Genomic DNA, 20,544 nt, shown 5'->3' with positions numbered 1-20,544 from the left:
CATGAGAAAGTCAGGTAAGATGGTGACATGGAACTACAACAGAAATATCCCTGGGTTGGGTTTTATGTATTGGCAACCCCTGGTGAAATTACCTTCCCTTGTCTTTTATTTTATGGCAATTCTTATCTGTCAATACAATATGGATGCAGAAAAAATTAAGATGGCTTACCTGAACAAGATGTAAGGATGTAAACTAGCACAGCAATGCAGCTACTGCTGATGAAGGCTAACAGCATATCATTGTTGAAAGTTGTTCTTACTTCATAATCAAAGAGATCTGTTCCACCATAAAGTACCTGCACTTTACTGTAAAATATATTGAAAATCTAATTTTAACACCTGGAATAGATTTATGTTTTCACAAACCATCTATTCTATGCATTAAATAAAATGCCAGTATTTTATCTTCTGGATTAGCTCTGTCTCAGAAGTGCATTCTATGATATCACCTTAATTATAGCATCTTAGCATAATTTCACTGAAAAAACATAGCAAGCATTTCCATATTGCCCTTGATTACATACATAGTAAGTTGGATTGAAAAAAGACATACGTCCATCACGTTCAACCACAATGCCTATATATAACCTGCCTAACTTCTAGTTGATCCAGAGGAAGGCAAACCCATCTGAAGCCTCTATAATTTGCCGCAGAGGGGAAAAAAATCCTTCCTGACTCCAAGATGGCAATCGGACCAGTCCCTGGATCAACTTGTACTAAGAGCTATCTCCCATAACCCTGTATTCCCTCACTTGCTAAGAATCCATCCAGCCCCTTCTTAAAGTTATATAATGTATCAGGCGGTACGACTGATTCGGGGAGGGTATTCCACAACTTCACAGCTCTCACAGTAAAAAATCCTTTCCGAATATTTAAACGGAACCTCCCTTCTTCTAAACGGAGTGGGTGCCCCCGTGTCCGTTGGAAGGACCTACTGGTAAATAAAACATTATAAAGATTATTATATGATCCCCTTATATATTTATACATAGTTATCATGTCACCTCTTAAGCGCCTCTTCTCCAGTGTAAACAGACCCAACTTGGCCAGTCTTTCTTCATAACTGAGACTTTCCATACCCTTTACCAACTTAGTTGCCCTTCTCTGGACCCTCTCTAACTCAATCATGTCCCGTTTGAGCACTGGAGACCAGAACTGAACAGCATATTCTAGATGGGGCCTTACCAGCGCTCTGTAAAGGGGAAGAATAACCCCCTCCCCCCATGAATCTAAACCCCTTTTAATACAGCTCAAAACCTTGTTTGCCCTTGCAGCTGCTGCCTGGCATTGCTTGCTATAGCCAAGTTTATTATCTACAAGGACTCCAAGGTCCTTCTCCATTATGGATTGGCCTAGTGCAGTCCCATTAAGGGTATAAGTGGCTTGCATATTTTTACATCCCAGGTGCATGACCATACATTTATCCATATTAAATCTCATCTGCCACTTAGCCACCCAGATTGCCAGTTGGTCAAAATCCTGCTGCAAGGATGCCACATCCTGGATAGAATTGACTGGTCTGCAGAGTTTTGTGTCATCTGCAAACACTTATACATTACTTATAATACCCTCCCCCAAGTCATTTATGAACAAATTAAACAAAAGTGGACCCAGTACAGAACCCTGAGGGACCCCACTGAGAACCTTATTCCAAGTAGAGAATGTACCATTAATAAACACCCTCTGTACCCGATCCTGTAGCCAGTTTTTTATCCATGTGCAAATGAATTCACTAAGACCAATAGACCTTAGTTTAGAAAGCAGTCGTTTGTGGGGAACGGTATCACATGCTTTGGCAAAATCCAAATAGATTATATCTACTGCATCCCCACTGTCCAGCTTCTTACTTACCTCATCATAAAAAGCAATTAAATTGGTCTGACATGACCTGTCCTTCATAAAGCCATGCTGATTACTGCTCATAATGGCATTCTCCAGTACATAATTTTGTATGTAATCCCTTAACAAGCTTTCAAATAACTTGCCCACCACGGATATCAAACTTACAGGCCTATAATTGCCAGGCTGAGATCTTACTACCTTTTTAAATACAGGAATGACATTCGCCTTCTTCCAATCCCTAGGTACCATACCTGATGAAAGCGAGTCTGAGAATAACAAGGGCCACTGTAATTCTGACCCTAGCTCTCTCAGTACCCGAGGGTGTATTCCATCTGGCCCAGGTGCCTTGTTTACATTTATCTTGTGTAACCCTTTAACCTTTTTAGTGCCACAGGACGTAGAATCTACGTCCTGGGTACTGAAGGACCAAAGTGCCACAGAACGTAGATTCTACGTCCTGGGGCACTTCCGGGTTTGGGAGCGGAGAAGCGGCTTTTCAAGCCGCTTCTTCGCTCCCCGCTCGTTCCCCAGCCTCCAGACAATAGTCAGAGGTGGGGAACGAGTGGCCCCTGGGGTGCGATCGCCCAGGGGCCCCATGGGAAATACCTGGAGTCCACGATGTTTTCCCTTCCAGTGCCTCTGCCTTCTGCAGCTTCCCCCTCTGGCCCCCCTGCTTCCTGTCACGCCTACACACAGATCGTTGTGTGCAGCTGCCTCTGCTGTGTCTTTCCAGATTCTTCTGCCAGGTAAGTGCCACATACACACACAATCACACACTTATTACACTAATACACACTTATACTCACACTTACACACACAAACATGCATTTTTGGGGTGGTTTTCACACATTCACACTCAAACTTACTTGCACACACACATTCATAGTCACACTTACTTGCACACATGCACACAAAACACATTTTACCATGTGTACACACTCACTTACACACTTATGTATTTTTGTAATTTTTTTTTTTTTCTATCGCATCGTTTTTATTCTTGCCTGAAAAAAATGTTTTATTGCCATTGCGGATAGTGTATTCGCTAACCGCACTGCGCAATACCTTTTGTGTATTATTTTGGTGTTTCTACTACATTTTCTGTGATTTCGGTGCATTTTGGGGTATTTTATTGCATGTTTAGCCATGTTATTGCATTTTCAGTTATGCATAGTTGTTGTTCGCTTGACCTTTGTCTGTAAAACCTATTTGCCCAAGCCAGAATACTCAAACTGTTATTCTGACCGCAGATATTATTAGGCAAAAAAAAAAAAAAATGATTTTAGTGATTTTTTCTTTATTTTTATCAATTTTTTTGCTTTTCATATTGTTCTTTATTACTTGTCTTTGCACATGGATATTTTGTCTGCTGTATTTCAATTTGGCATCCTGAGTACCCCACTTAGTTTGGTAAATCTATGCATATATGGGCATCAAACTGTTCAGTAGACCCCTGGCGTTCATACTTAGAGTGTTTTATGTTGGTAAGTTACTAAATGTGGGGGTACATAATGGGGCAACATTCAAGCTTTGTGACGATTTTCAGAAATGTCACATAAACCGTTCTGTTTAGCATAGCTTTGTAGTTTGGTAGTTTGCAGTAGAAAGTTGTATTTGCCCATTTTTGTTTTGTCAGAATGTGTACTTTCGGAAAATATATGGTTTTCTAGGGTCTTCATACTGTTAGGGGGTCTTATGCCACATAATACACATACCGGGTGCAAAAATTGCATGAGCCGGAGCGTCTTATGTGAAAATTCATATGCACTATTTTTATTTGGGTGCCCCTGTACGGCACGCAGTTTGGCCAATATATACATATAGGGCATCAAACTGTTCAGTAGGCCCCTGGCGTTCATATTTAGAAAGTTTTATGTTGATACGTTACAAAATGTGGGGGTACATAATGAGGTAACATGCAAGCTTTGTGACAATTTTCAGAAATGCCATAAAAACCGTTCTGTTTAGCATAGCTTTGTAGTTTGGTAGTTTGCAGTAGAAAGCTGTATTTGCCCATTTTTGTTTTGTCAGAATGTGTACTTTCGGAAAATGTATGGTTTTCTATGGTCTCGGTACTGTTAGGGGGTCTTATGCCACATAATACACATACCGGGTGCAAAAATTGCATGAGCTGGAGCGTCTTATGTGAAAATTCATATGCACTATTTTTATTTGGGTGCCCCTGTACGGCACGCAGTTTGGCCAATATATGCATATAGGGCATCAAACTGTTCAGTAGGCCCCTGGCGTTCATATTTAGAAAGTTTTATGTTGATACATTACAAAATGTGGGGGTACATAATGGGGTAAAATGCAAGCTTTGTGACGATTTTCAGAAATGTCATAAAAACCGTTCTGTTTAGCATAGCTTTGTAGTTTGGTAGTTTGCAGTAGAAAGTTGTATTTGCCCATTTTTGTTTTGTCAGAATGTGTACTTTCGGAAAATGTATGGTTTTCTATGGTCTCGGTACTGTTAGGGGGTCTTATGCCACATAATACACATACCGGGTGCAAAAATTGCATGAGCTGGAGCGTCTTATGTGAAAATTCATATGCACTATTTTTATTTGGGTGCCCCTGTACGGCACGCAGTTTGGCCAATATATGCATATAGGGCATCAAACTGTTCAGTAGGCCCCTTGCGTTCATATTTAGAAAGTTTTATGTTGATATGTTACAAAATGTGGGGGTACATAATGAGGTAACATGCAAGCTTTGTGACAATTTTCAGAAATGCCATAAAAACCGTTCTGTTTAGCATAGCTTTTTAGTTTGGTAGTTTGCAGTAGAAAGTTGTATTTGCCCATTTTTGTTTTGTCAGAATGTGTACTTTCGGAAAATGTATGGTTTTCTATGGTCTCCTAACTGTTAGGGGGTCGTATGGCACATAATACACATACTGGGTGCAAAAACTGCATAAGCCGAAGCATCTTAAGTGAAAATTCATATGCACTATTTTTACTTGGGTGCCCCTGTACCCCACATAGTTTGGTAAATCTATGCATATAGGGCATCAAACTGTTCAGTAGGCCCCTGGCGTTCTTATTTAGAATGAATTATGTTGATACGGTACAAAATGTGGGGGTACATAATGGGGTAAAATGCAAGCTTTGTGACAATTTTCAGACATGTCATAAAAACCGTTCTGTTTAGCATAGCTTTTTAGTTTGGTAGTTTGCAGTAGAAAGTTGTATTTGCCCATTTTTGTTTTGTCAGATTGTGTACTTTTGGAAAATGTATAGTTTTCTAGGGTCTCCTTACTGTTAGGGGGTCTTATGCCGCATAATGCACATGCTGGTAGCTTATATTGCAGTATATACACTTTGTATGCACTAACTTCCTTTTGGGGTCTCTAAATTCCAGATACATCAGTGATCCTATGCACAATGGGCATCAAACTGTTCAGCGGACCCTTGGCTTTCATATTTAGGGTGTGTTTTCTTGGTACCTAATGTTATGTGGGAGATAAGGTGCTTGAAAGTGGAAGATTTGATGTGATTTTCAGGTATTTCACCAAAACTAGCAATTTTGGGAAAGCACTGCGACTCTGTAGTTTGGAGTAGAAAGACATGGGTACCAATTTTGAATTCGCCCGAATGTGTACTTTCCAAAAATATATGGTTTTGGGGGGTCAATGTATTTTTTTGTGTTTTTACCCCACAGAAAATGAAGTAAACGTGTTGAATTTTCAGTAGCAAAAGAGATCTCCTGGGCAATTTGTATGTACTAACTTCCTTTTGGGGTTTCTAAATTCCAGATACATTGGTGATCCTATGCACAATGGGCATCAAACTGTTCAGTGGACCCCTGGCTTTCATATTTAGGGTGTGTTTTCTTGGTACCTAATGTTATGTGGGAGATAAGGTGCTTGAAAGTGGAAAATTTGAGGTGATTTTTTAGAATTTTCATAATTTTTTATAGAAAATGCTAAATTCAGTAAAGCATTGCTGTTTGGTACTTTGGAGTTTGAAGACATAGTTACCCATTTCGGATTCGTCAGAATGTGTAGTTTTCAAAAATGTATGGTTTCCTGGGGTAAACCTAATGTTCCAGGATTTTTGGCTTTGGAATGTAAAGTATACCGTATTCTGCTGTAATGCTTTGAAAATTTAGTAATTTACTGCTGGGAGTTTTTGATCTATAGAAGTCAGAAATCTCAATAAAACTATACATATCCGGTATTGGCACGTTCGGGAGACATGAGGCTTTCCAAATCAGTTGAATTTTTGTCCATAAAATAAAATATGTTTCTGGTAGAAATCCTTATATCATGAAAAATAGCATTTTTTCTTTTTTTTTTTGTATTTCAAGCTCTAAATCTTGTTCCAGAAGTGGAAATACACAAAAACTCAGGTAGATTTGGAAAGCTCAGGTTCTCCTGAAAAAAACAATATATAGTTTGCCTACCTAAACTTAACCCTGCCCCCAGTAAAAGCCCCTACATTGAGAGAGCACAGAATGTTTACAAAACGTCTGGCACTGGGGGGAACTGAAATGACGAATTCGGCTGGCACTTAAAGGGTTAAGCAGTGTCAACCACTGTGTAGTTGGAGCTGAGGCAACAGTGCAGCTATTGGGTGGGACTTGGCACTCTGGCTCCTCTACTGTATACACAGAAGAAAAGAACTGGTTAAGCACATCTGCCTTTTCTGTATCCGATGTAACCATATTGTTACTATAACATAGATAAAAGTGGCAGTGCTATAATGTCTGTCTATGTGATATCTGTGTTATTAAGTGTGATACATCTCATATCAAGGTTTATGGTCTAACGCTCACACTGAAACATACACGTTTTATTATTGACTTACTGATTGTGTTAAAGGGTATGTCAAATTGTGATGCAAGCGCTTCACAAATCAGCATGATTCCTTTGATTTATAAATGTGGATAGGGCCAAGCCTATCCACATTTACTTAGACAATGGAGAGCAAGTTTATGCAAATATTTTTTCCATTAAATACTTGTTACAAGCCTGGGGTTGTAATGATCTTCTTGAGTACCTGTCATACTTTTTATATGGTTGCTCTAAAAAATAATTTTTCAGTTACGAGCTAAACATCTTAAAGTACCAACCATTCCTGCTGTACTCTTCATTAAACTGGTGAGTAACCCCTACTTTACAGTTGTTCCAGAGGATTTTGGTTGAATTTTTTTTTAAAAAGCAATACAAATAAAATAGTTGGCTACTGAATTTTTAATTTTTATTCATATGTTTTACTCCCTTGCCAAATACACCATCTTTTATTATTATTATTGTTGCTGTTTTACAGTACTGTCAAATCTATCAATATGTTTTTACCTTCTCTCAGAAATGTGCTGAACATGTTTCTTTTGAGAATGTGGGATGCCAGTGGAAGTCAGTACTACTTAGGTAAATAATAACATGTCAGTCAGAGGAAGGTGAGGTTTATAATGCTTTGTCAGCAGGATAAGATTATTTATTGTTTCAGACTCTTTTAAATGTTACATACATATGCATATCTATTATTACTGAACAATGCAAATTACTAAACAATGCAATTCCAAGATGATTATAATTATATTTTAAAGTACTGTAGATTTATTCACAACTCACAGAGCTATCATAATTTGCTATAGCTCATACAGTATGTACCTTATTTTAGTAAATGTATTTAATTTACTGTCATAAATAGTCATAAAGAGTCCTTTGCAAATGTCCTTTGCAAATGCTGAACCATGTTCCCTCCAGGCTTACCACACACAATTAACATCAAATTCCATTGCCAGTCAAGCATGATACATAAAACATTGCTCAGACCAACCCATGAGATTTTAAATGCTGTACATACAGTTTGTTAAAAAAAAAAAGTGCACAAACATTTTTGCCCACACTTGGTACACACAATCAGAGGTAACAAATAATCAAGTTTCACATTAGTTTAACAAAGGCTCATATACCATTATCTGCAGGATCTCACCTAATCAAGAACCTCTCAGTGAAATCAGTCCCCTCCAGTGGAAACCTCTCATGGATGAATAATAAAAATAGCCTGTGCCCCTTTCCCACTTTGGTCCCAACACTAAGCAGGTGTCACCTGGAGAGTACTAACTCTACACTCTACATGTCGCATTAGGGAAACAAACCTATTGCTGAGTTAAGGGCAATGTCTTTGAAGAAAAAGGAAAAATGTAGTCTGTAAGAAATTGTTTTTATCTAATGTTTTTCAACATAAAAAAGCCTAAAGCCTAAACAGATACATCTTTTTATTTGTAAAATGTGTGTGGCATTTCCAGCAGGGTACTGGTAAATCAACAGCTCTTGAGCCCTGCATGGAGCATTTCAATTTATTTTGACTAAGCCCTCCACAACCACACACACAATCTTTGCAATAGAGCATGTGGATTATCGTGTCTCCAGGCAATAATAATGCAGTCCTATTAGATTATGTATTAAACTATTTTGTTTCTAGCAGGGAAATTTCTCCCCACAACCCTTTTAGTTTGAGAGGGACAGTATAACCTTACCACATGCAGATGTAATGTATTTGTCTCACCATGACATTTTCCATTATTTCTCATTATTAAATTCACAGGGACCTTTAATAACCCTCTAACCTAAAGATAACAATGTCCACAATTTTTTAATTTACTTTGTTCCCAAAGAGGGTATTCATGGCGAGCAAATTAACAAAACCGTAACTATATATCCCACAAGTCTGTTTATCCCACTATCTTTTTTTGTACAAAAGAAATACAAACACACACAAACATTAAAGTGATACTGACACCAAAAAATTTTTTACAAATATAAACCTACTTCCAAACCTATCTATAGGTCATGCTGACTGTTCTTTCCTAAAAGTCCTGTTTCTCTACATAAATCCTACTGAAGATCCTGAACCCGACTGTCTGACAACCCGACTGTATCTTTTCAATCTGTCAAAAGGACTATGTCATAAACTGGGAGGATTCAGCTTGCCGTTTGCTCCCTCCCTAGCTCCTCGCATCGCACTGTGAACTAAATAGCAGGCAGGCTTGCTCTTTCCATTGCCTGCCTGCTTCAAAGGGCTGCCCCCCCTCTTTGCTCTTCGCACAAAGAATTAAAATAGCAGGCCAGCTTAAGCTTTCCCGTGCCTGCCTCTAAGGGCTCTCCCTCCCCCCTCCCCATTACATATAGACAACGGAGCTGAGCTTGTCACACACTGAAAGCAGAAGGGGCTTTGCAGGTTTGTGATTGGGCATATTTATTCTCGTGGGGGGCATTTAAATTAAAATCCGGAAGAGGGGAACAAACATGGCTGCTCCGTGGGTCTCTAATTCGTGCTACCATAACTATGAAGCGAAAAAACTTTGCAGATTTAGTTTATAAGGAATTTAAAGCTGATACAAATTAAAACACAAAAGCAGGTGTAAAAAAAAATTTCAGTATCGCTTTAACTGCAAAAAAGTATAAGTAATAACATTTTGCAGTCTAAGTACAGGGTACAATACCAATATTTCATTGTAACATAACATGTTATCAGTAGTCAGTTAGCATAGTTTACTATTGGTTTGGACTCGTCAACATCCCATAGGCGGTGTTTACCATTTGGGCTTGAATGCATTGCTCTTTAAGGCTCATTCGTTAGGGGGTGCCTCTGCTAGGTTTAGAGTAAGGTTATCATCTAACTAGGGGGTTCATATTCTGTCAAATTTCAACAGGGTGCCTCTTGCGACATACGTTAATTTTATTGACCATTGCTATCCATTCTGCTATTGTGGGTGCAATAGTAGATTTGGTTTCTCCCAATTTTTTCTTTAAGTGTGTTAAATTGCATGAATTTGCGATCTATTACCATGTCAGAAAGCCATTTCACCCCATTAGTTGGCCAGTAATGAAAGTCTGCAAGTTCTTTAAAGTGTTGTAAACTGACATTTTTCCAAAGCTGCATACAGTGGAGGAAATATTTATTTGACCCCTCACTGATTTTGTAAGTTTGTCCAATGACAAAGAAAATGAAAAGTCTCAGAACAGTATCATTTCAATGGTAGGTTTATTTTAACAGTGGCAGATAGCACATCAAAAGGAAAATCGAAAAAATAACTTTAAATAAAAGATAGCAACTGATTTGCATTTCATTGAGTGAAATAAGTTTTTGAACCCCTACCAACCATTAAGAGTTCTGGCTCCCACAGAGTGGTTAGACACTTCTACTCAATTAGTCAACCTCATTAAGGACACCTGTCTTAACTAGTCACCTGTATAAAAGACACCTGTCCACAGAATCAATCAATCAAGCAGACTCCAAACTCTCCAACATGGGAAAGACCAAAGAGCTGTCCAAGGATGTCAGAGACAAAATTGTAGACCTGCACAAGGCTGGAATGGGCTACAAAACCATTAGCAAGAAGCTGGGAGAGAAGGTGACAACTGTTGGTGCGATTGTTCGAAAATGGCAGGAGCACAAAATGACCATCAATCGACCTCGCTCTGGGGCTCCACACAAGATCTCACCTCGTGGGGTGTCAATGATTCTGAGAAAGGTGAAAAAGCATCCTAGAACTACACGGGAGGAGTTAGTTAATGACCTCAAATTAGCAGGGACCACAGTCACCAAGAAAACCATTGGAAACACATTACACCGCAATGGATTAAAATCCTGCAGGGCTCGCAAGGTCCCCCTGCTCAAGAAGGCACATGTGCAGGCCCGACTGAAGTTTGCCAATGAACACCTGAATGATTCTGTGAGTGACTGGGAGAAGGTGCTGTGGTCTGATGAGACCAAAATAGAGCTCTTTGGCATTAAAAAAAAATGCTGCCTATGACCCCCAAAACACCGTCCCCACCGTCAAACATGGGGGTGGAAACATTTTGCTTTGGGGGTGTTTTTCTGCTAAGGGCACAGGACAACTTATTCGCATTAACGGGAAAATGGACGGAGCCATGTATAGTGAAATCCTGAACGAAAACCTCCTTCCCTCTGCCAGGAAACTGAAAATGGGTCGTGGATGGGTGTTCCAGCACGACAATGACCCAAAACATACAGCAAAGGCAACAAAGGAGTGGCTCAAGAAGAAGCACATTAAGGTCATGGAGTGGCCTAGTCAGTCTCCGGACCTTAATCCAATAGAAAACCTATGGAGGGAGCTCAAGCTCAGAGTTGCACAGAGACAGCCTCGAAACCTTAGGGATTTAGAGATGATCTGCAAAGAGGAGTGGACCAACATTCCTCCTAAAATGTGCGCAAACTTGGTCATCAATTACAAGAAACGTTTGACCTCTGTGCTTGCAAACTAGGGTTTTTCCACTAAGTATTAAGTCTTTTTTTGTTAGAGGGTTCAAAAACTTATTTCACTCAATGAAATGCAAATCAGTTGCTATCTTTTATTTAAAGTTATTTTTTCGATTTTCCTTTTGATGTGCTATCTGCCACTGTTAAAATAAACCTACCATTGAAATGATACTGTTCTGAGACTTTTCATTTCTTTGTCATTGGACAAACTTACAAAATCAGTGAGCGGTCAAATAATTATTTCCTCCACTGTATGTAATGAGTGATCCTTTGTATTTGCCCCATTTTGCGTTATCAGTTTAGACCAGGCTTTCATTGGGGCAGTGAGTACTTCTGGGCATATCCTTTTTTTTCCTATTTGGCGCATTGCGGAGTGCTTCCAGTGAGCCAATTATATTTCCTTTCAGTGCCGTAAGCGGGTTAACCTGGTCTGGGTTAAACCAATTATGTAAATAGGTTAACTGGCTAGCTATATAATATAGTTGCATATTAGGAAGCGCTAGGCCTCCCAGTGGGTATGGTGCTGTAAGTGTACGCCACCCCACATTGGGGACTTGTTGGCCCATATAAAGGATCGCAATACACTGTTCACTTGGTCAAAAAACTTATTAGAAATGTGTACAGGGGAATTGTGTAATGGATATATATAAATTTGGGAAGATACACCATTTTAAACAAGTTGATTCTCCCCCAGACTAGTGGTAGCTTTACCCAGTGTGTAACATCTTTCTTGAACTTTGTCAGAATTGGTTCTATATTTGTGTCATAGTATCTGGACAAGTCTCTGGTAATCTCGATACCTAAATATCTGAAATGCTGGACCCACTGCAGACCTTGCAGGGTACCTTCATGCTCCAGCCCTGATAGTGCGAAAAGGTGGCATTTTTGTCTATTAATTTTAAGACCACTGTAGTTGCTATATATATCTAGGATTTTGAGGGCTTGGGTAAGTGAGATGTTATGGTCTGCCAGGAACAGGATTAGGTCGTCAGCGTATAGTGCAATCTTTTTTTCTATTTGGCCGACCTTCAGACCTTTTATTTCTGGGTCCATGCGGACTGCCGCGGCCAATGGCTCAATGACTGTCTGACAACCTGGCTGTATCTTTTCAATCTGTCAAAAGGATTACGTCATTTGCCGTTTGCTCCCTCCCTAGCTCCTCGCATCGCATTGTGAACTAAATAGCAGGCAGGCTTGCTCTTTCCATTGCCTGCCTGCTTCAAAGGCTGCCCCCCCTCTTTGCTCTTCGCACAAAGAATTTAAATAGCAGGCCAGCTTAAGCTTTCCTGTGTCTGCCTGCTTCTAAGGGCTCTCCCTCCCCCCTCCCCATTACATATAGACAACGGAGCTGAGCTTGTCACACACTAAGGCGAAGAGTAAGGGGGACATCGGGCATCTCTGTCTGGTTCCGTTGTGTAGTTCTATTTTCTCTGATAGTATAGTATTCACACGGACCCGGGCGCTGTTTTTTTTTTATAATAATTGGATCCATGCGACAAAGTTAGGGCCAAACCCAAACTTCTCCAGCACTGCCCAAAGAAAGTTCCAGTTAACTGTGTCGAAGGCTTTAGTTATATCAAGGGATGCCAGAAATTCCGCCCCTCCCCCTGCCTCAGCTTCGCATTCTGTAAGTGGGTATATGTATCAGTACCATAATGACTTTGAGTAGTCTATAAGCTAGTACTTTTGCCAGGATATTTGCGTCCGTATTGATTAATGAAATTGGGCAATAAGAATCACAGTTCGTTGGGTCTTTGCCCTGCTTATGAATTAGGGTTATAATTGCGTCACAGAATTTATCAGGGAGGGAGTGCTTCATTAAATATTTTTGTTAATGGGGGTACGACTTGCTTTTCTAACAGCTTATACTAAGCTGCAGGCAGCCCATCTGGCCCAGGGGTTTTGTTAGCTGGCAGTCCGTTAATAGCTAACTCAATTTCTTGTGGTGTGATAGGGGATTCCAAATATTGCCAAAAATTGAGTTTTTTATGGTGTCCCAGTACTGCTCTTAGTCAGCCGTACATTTATCTGCTATTGCATCATTTTTAACCATAGGGATGATAGTCTTCATATTCTATGCTGAGTATTGGGGCCCCATGAAATTTTGACTATTAAAGGGGAGTGGTCAGAGTGTACCCTTGGCAAAATTTGGATATCCTGGAGGAGTTGAGCAAAGTCTAGAGGGCTAGATCAATTCTTGATAGTGTGTTATGGGTTGCTGAGTGGCATGAGAACTGTTGGTCAGCTGGGTGTTTGCTGCGCCATAAGTCATTGAGTACTAAGGCTGTCATCCACCCCTGCAGGTGTGTTGACTTTGGGTCTATTCCTGTCAGCCTATCTATTGTGGGATTCACTGTACAACTGAAGTCCCCTATAAAACTAAGGGGGTCTGTGGGCAGAGTCATCACCTTTTGTTTGATTTGTTCCAGTAAAGTAATGGAAAATAATACATTTACCGGGATGAGCGGCTGGTTTTGTATATTACAGTGTAGGATGATGTACCTCCTAAAGAAATCTGTATGCAGAGTTAGTAACTCAAATGGTACTCCTTTTCTTATCAAGATAGATACTCCCCTGGAGTGCGTTAAATAGGGGGCATGATAGGTGTGTCTCACCCAGTGTCTTTTAGCTTTTAGTTTTAGCCCCGTTAAATGTGTTTCCTGTAGTAATGTGACATCAGGTCTCAGCTTTTGCTTTTGGACTTTGCTCCCGCCCACCCTGCCTACCCCCCAAACCTGGGTGAGCCTATACCCTGAACAGTAATTTTTTTTGAGGTGCATATTACTTGCCGAGATAGTTTCCCAATAGCCTGTGCAAATTTGTAACTGTGGAAGACACCCCTTTAAGCTGTCTCTGAGACTCTTTTGCGGTGTTATTGCTGCAGTTCTGCAAGTGTCCAACCAGCGAGTGCAGTGTAATCTGGGTCTCACGTTCTTGAGGTGGGTAGTTAAAAGTATGGCTGTTGTACTTGAAATTTAATATTTTTGGTGTCTCAGTGACTCCGCTGGGCGCCGATGATAATCCAGCTAGTATAGTTGAGTTGCGTGTAGGTTGTTCTGCTTGGTACTCACTCAGGGGCTTCCCCGTGGGGAAGCAAATATTTGTCCAGTTTCTGCGACTGGTCTGCCTTCCCTCTTTGGCTATGTTTTCCCATCTTTCCTGCCTTGATTTTTTTTTATTTAGTTGAGTGTCTTTCCTGCTGTTGTAGTGCTCAGGATAAACAGGCTATTGAGGAGCTCCGTAGCACAGGTCTGCTCAAGCCGCCCCCCCCCCCCCCCCACTATCTTTTTTGCATTCAAAATGTATTTTATTGCATTAACTCTTTCACTGCCAGACGTTTTGAACAAAGTGGAACTTCTACTGCCAGACAGTTTTTGAACATTTTGCACTGTTTCACTTTAGGGGCTTTTCCTCGGGGGGACTTTTAGTTTACCCAGGAAAACGATATATCATTTTTTTTAGGACAACCTAAGCTAATTTTTGTGTAATTCCAATTCTGTAACAAGATATAGGCTTCTTAATATCTACAAAATGGATTTTTTCCATAATATAAACACATACATACAAAAAAAAAAAAATCCCATGTCTCCTGAACATGCCAATACCAAATATATATAGTTTTATGGAGATTTCTCACTTGTATAGGTCAAAAACTCCCAGCAGTACACTACCAAATTTCCAAAGCACTGCTCCAGAAAGCGGCATACTTTAGATTTCAAGGCCAAAAATTCCACTAACAGAAGGTTTATCCCCGAAAATTATACATTTTTAGAAAGAACAAATTCAACAAAATAATAGGTAGAACTGCCTGTCTACTCCAAACTACCAAGTTGCAATGCTTTCCTAAAGTTATTGGTTTTTATCAAAATTTGTGAAATTTCTTAAAAATTGCTTCAAAGCTTCCTGTCTATAGTATCTTATCTCCTACAGGTCATAAAGTAACCAGATAAAACACCCTAAATATGAATGCCAGGGGTCCACTGAACAGTTTGATGCCCAAAATGTATAGGTTTACCTAAGTATGTGGCATGAAGGAGCCTCAATGTGAACATGCCCCCATATGATCTATTATTTCTGTCATTCCAGCTTCTGCAAAATCAACACATTTACATAATTTTATGTAGAATAAAGCTACAAAAAGTACACTCACCCCAGAAAGCCATATATTTTTGGAAAGTAGACATTCCCCGAATCTAAAATGGGTACCCATGTCTTTCTCTTTCAAAGTACCAAGCCGCAAAGCTTTCCTAAATTTGGAATTTTTGATAACATTTCCAAAAAATAGCATTAGGTACCAAGATAAAACACCCTGAATCTGAACGCCAGGGGTCCACTGAACAGTTTGATGCCCAATATGTATAGGTTTACCTAAGTATGTGGCATGAAGGAGCCTCAATGTGAACATGCCCCCATATGATCTATTATTTCTGTCATTCCAGCTTCTGCAAAATCAACACATTTACATAATTTTATGTAGAATAAAGCTACAAAAAGTACACTCACCCCAGAAAGCCATATATTTTTGGAAAGTAGACATTCCCCGAATCTAAAATGGGTACCCATGTCTTTCTCTTTCAAAGTACCAAGCCGCAAAGCTTTCCTAAATTTGGCATTTTTGATAACATTTCCAAAAAATAGCATTAGGTACCAAGATAAAACACCCTGAATCTGAACGCCAGGGGTCCACTGAACAGTTTGATGCCCAATATGTATAGGTTTACCTAAGTATGTGGCATGTAGGGGCCCCAATGTGAACATACCCCATATGATCTGCCATTTCTGTAATTTCAGCTTCTGCAAAATCAACACATTTACATCATTTTGTGTGCGACAACGCTACAAAAACAGTACGCTCACCCCAGAAAGCCATATATTTTTGGAAAGTACACATTCCCCCAAATCTAAAATGGGTACCTGTGTCTTTCTACTCCAAAGTACCAAGCCGCAAAGCATTTCTAAAGTTAGCAATTTTGATGACAATTCCAAAAATCCCCTCAAAGCTTCCACTTTGCAGCATCTTATCTCCCACATAGCATTAGGTACCAAGATAAAACATCCAAAATTTGAACGCCAGGGGTCCACTGAACAGTATGATGCCCAATATGTTTAGGTTTATCTAAGTATGTGGCATGTAGGGGCCCCAATGTGAACGTACCCCAAATGATCCGTCATTTCTGTCATTTCAGCTTCTGCAAAATCAACACATTTACATCATTTTATGTGGGATAAAGTTAGTAAAAAGTACACTCACCCCAGAAAGTCATATATTTTTTGAAAGAACACATTCCATGTCTTTCTACTCCAAAGTACCAAGCCGCAAAGGTTTCCTAAATTTGCCGATTTTATGACATTTCTACTGAACAGTTTGATGCACTATATGCATAGATTTACCAAACTATGCGGAGTACAGGGGCATCCAAATAAAAATAGTGCATATGAATTTTCATGAACTATACTCCGGCTTGTGCAGTTTTTGCACCCGGTATGTGTATTAAGTGCCATAAGACCCCCTAACAGTACGGAGACCCTAGAAAACCATACATTTTCCGAAAGTACACATTCTGACAAAACAAAAATGGGTAAATACATATTTCTACTGCAAACTACCAAACTACAAAGCTATACTAAACAGAACAGTTTTTATGACATTTCTGAATATCATCACAAAGCTTGCATTTTACCCCATTATGTACCCCACACTTCATAACGTACCAACATAAAACACCCTAAATATGAACGCCAGGGGTCTACTGAAAAGTTTGATTCCCAATATGCATAGATTTACCAAACTATGTGGGGTACAGAGGAAGCCAAATTGAAATACAGCAGACAAAATGTCCATGTGCAAGACAAGTAACAAAGAACAATATGAAATGCAATAAAATCGCTAAAATTCCCCCCCCAAAAAACTAAATCAATGGTTTTTTTTTCCTAGTGATATCTGCAGTCAGAATCACAGTTTGAGTATTCTGGTTTGGGCAAATTAGTTTTACAGACAAAGTCAAGCAAACAACAACTATGCATAACCGAAAATGCAATAAAATGGCTAAAAATGCACAAAAGGTATTGTGCAGTGCAGTTAGCGAATACGCTATCAGCAATAAAACATTTTTTTCAGGCAAGAATAAAAATGATGCGATAAAAAAATAAATACATTTTACAAAATTACATAAGTGTGTGGCAAAGTGTTTTGTGTGCATGTGTGTGAGTATGCAAGTAAGTGTGAGTGCTGTAAGTGCTGTAAATGTGTGAAACCCCCAAACCCCCCCCAAAAAGTGTGTGTGTGTGTGTGTGTGTAAGTGTGAGTATAAGTGTGTATTAGTGTAATATGTGTGTGTATGTGTGTGTATGTGGCACTTACCTGGGGTCAAAGGAGCTGAAGATTGCTGGAGAGAGACAGGAGATGCAGGGACAGCAGCTGCAGTGGTGAGTAGGCAGCACAGGAAGCGGGGGGGTGGAGGGGAGAGCGCAGGAAGGGAGGGAGAGAGCAGAAAAAGTCTGACACGTAGAATCTACGTGCCCGACTTTTTCTATGGGGTCCCTGGGCGATCAAGCCCCAGGGGCCACTAGTAACCCCCCTCTGCTCGTTCTCTAGGGGGTTCTTTACCTTGCGCTCATTCTCTGCACTCGGATTAAGCAACGACACAGAGAACGAGCGCAAGGTAAAGAAAACGTAGCTCCTACATGCTTGGCGGTTAACATCTTTTGATGCCAGCACGTAGGAGCTACGTGCTTGGCAGGGAAAGGGTTAAAGAATTCAATATACATATAGTTATGCAAGTTGTTTACAAAACATTAAGAAATACAACATTTGTAGGAATAAGCTTTATATATAACATATGCTTTATACCAGAAAGATTTGTAGATTTTTACCCAGTAAGTGAATATTGATTTCACCAAATGATAAATGAAAGCAGACCTTCCACACTGGGTGGAATAGTTAAGATCAGATAAGCATACGACAGCCTTGCCACAAATCTGGGCCTGTACACTGTCTATATATATATATATATATATACATACATACATACAAGAACAGAAAGGAGCACACCCATCCAACAAAATCAAATGCCCTTGGTGCTGGTCAAAAGATTCAATAAACAAGCAGAGTACCGCACACATAGGGACTTTAAGAAAATAAAAAGGTTTATTGAAAAAAATCCGACGTTTCGAGCAACAAACTGTGCTCTTCCTCAGGGACAAACTGGTTGTCCCTGAGGAAGAGCACAGTTTGTTGCTCGAAACGTCGGATTTTTTTCAATAAACGTTTTTATTTTCTTAAAGTCCCTATGTGTGCAGTACTCTGCTTGTCTATATATATATATATATATATATATATATATCTCGAACCAAGGATGGTACACCGCTTCAATTCTTGTCCCGGGTGCACGGTAAAAGATTTAAATATTGCAAAAAAGACCAGCAACACCGGATCTATTGTGAATAGTAGATTATATTAAAAAATGCATGAACAGCCAACGTTACGTTTCGATCCCCATCGGGACCTTTCTCAAGGCAACCATGAGAATCTACTATTCACAATAGATCCGGTGTTGCTGGTCTTTTTTGCAATATATATATATATATATATATTATATATATATATATATATATATATATATATATATTAAAATATTTGTGATAATGTTGCACAGATTTCTGCAAGTATTCCAAGCCCAAAGCACCTTTCAGGTTCTTTATTCATATTTAGAAATTGTAAGATGAAAAACACATAGGTTGAATCATTAAATAGAGGTACAAACCCATGCAGTTACAGGCAGCCAATGATCTTATCCTTAGCATAAATCAGGTCTGGAGTATTCTAAAAAATATTTGCCCACTTTAATTCAAATACCTTGTATTACATTTTGCAAGCATAAGCTTCTGCTAATGTGCAGCTTCATCCTCCACTCTTAGTTTTGTGGAGGACAACTAGGGGATGAGTTTCTATTGAACCGAGTAACAGGCAGGGGGGAAATGAGTGCGAGTGGGGATGGAACATTCCAAATTTTCATAAGCAGCACCTAGGGGTGCATCATTTCAAACACTGGCTCTGTATGCAGTTTGCATTATTAATCTGAATTAGTATCTAATTTCTCACTACTCTATTCAATTCATAAAAAAAATCTATTGAACTTGTTTAACAAGATGTAAGGCGGAAATGTACTTGTAAGTTGGTAATGGAAAATATATTCAAAATGCAAAAATGTATGCATCTGTGTGAACAAATTTACGTTTGCATGAATTTTACAAAGCTTTTGCAAACGCAGAAACTGTTTAACGACCATTTATGACAGTGGAAAAAAGATCGCTAATTTTATTGTTTGCACCATTGCGGAGTGTTTGTAATAAAACTTCTTAATGAAAGAGTTATGTTTGCTCCAGAAGATTACACTCCCTTCAAGCATGCCTTGAAATTTGCAATGCACAATTAAAATTTGCAGTGCAATAACTGTCTAATGAAGAATATTACATTACAAACATTTATTCTTATTTGTGTGGATTTTTTTTTGTTTGTTTGCGATTTTTGTTATATTCCACTGTAAATGTTGTAAATCCACACTGACTACTATTTAGTATTATCCCCTAGACTTTGTGCTGGCACTGTACATAAATGAGAGTATCTAAGACGGATATAAAAAAAAAAATTAAACCAAGCTTTTTGTGGATATGTGCCATCTTAAGAAAAATGCACTTCCTGTACCTTAGAAAGTCTTATTTCTTATAAGCCGTAATTACAACTATGCATACATAATAAGCTATGGCATCTAATTAGGCAGTAGGAAAGCTATTGCATCTAATTAACTATGTTAGCATAAATTCATTTTGATGGCATAACAATTATATTTTACTTTAAATTTTTTTTAAATGTGTATTAGCTACCTCAAGACATAGAGATCCACATTAAGAGAAGTCTGAAAGTCCAGAAAACTTACAGGTACTATGCACTGAATATGTACCCTGGCCAGAACTTCTCTTCTTCAGAATAGGCCCAACATAGACAGATATGTACTTATAATCAAAATATTCTCATTCATTGAGAGGCCAACCCTTTAGGCTCTCATTTTTTTCTCTTTATATAATTATAGCACTTATAGTTACAATAAATTTACATGTCAGCCACGGGTGGATAGCACTTACAATCAGTAGTAATTAAAAAGTGTGAGGCATAGGGAATTTTTTACAAAGATAATTCTTGTCTTGATGTAAAAATCAGAGGTTTATGTTATTTCATAAGACCTCCATAAAAAAAACAAATAAGCAAGGCTCTTATTTACACATATATCAGAGACTTGCAAAGCAAAGCAGACTTTGTTACAAAAAAGAAAAATAAAACAAAAAAAACCCTGCTATTCACAACATACAGCAGCTCTTCTGAGAACCAGCACTTCCCATTTACACTTTACAATGACTCTCGTGCCTGCAGAGCCCTCCAGCCTTTTATAGAAGTCAGAGCTCCCACAAT

General features: G+C 39.1%; 1 protein-coding gene across 5 annotated transcripts in view; it reads right to left on the bottom strand.

The window, feature by feature from the left end:
* The window catches only part of disp3.2 (dispatched RND transporter family member 3, gene 2), a 114,566-nt gene that overhangs the window by 64,277 nt on the left and 29,745 nt on the right, over nt 1-20,544 (bottom strand). For all 5 annotated transcript variants that reach the window (XM_031905829.1, XM_031905827.1, XM_031905828.1 and 2 more), the window contains one exon: nt 170-306. In XM_031905829.1, the coding sequence (XP_031761689.1) occupies nt 170-306 (137 nt within the window). The remainder of the gene's footprint in view (nt 1-169; nt 307-20,544) is intronic.

This window comes from Xenopus tropicalis, chromosome 7, assembly GCF_000004195.4.
Source record: "Xenopus tropicalis strain Nigerian chromosome 7, UCB_Xtro_10.0, whole genome shotgun sequence".
Taxonomy (NCBI): domain Eukaryota; kingdom Metazoa; phylum Chordata; class Amphibia; order Anura; family Pipidae; genus Xenopus; species Xenopus tropicalis.
This window is presented reverse-complemented; position numbering and strand designations above follow the sequence as displayed.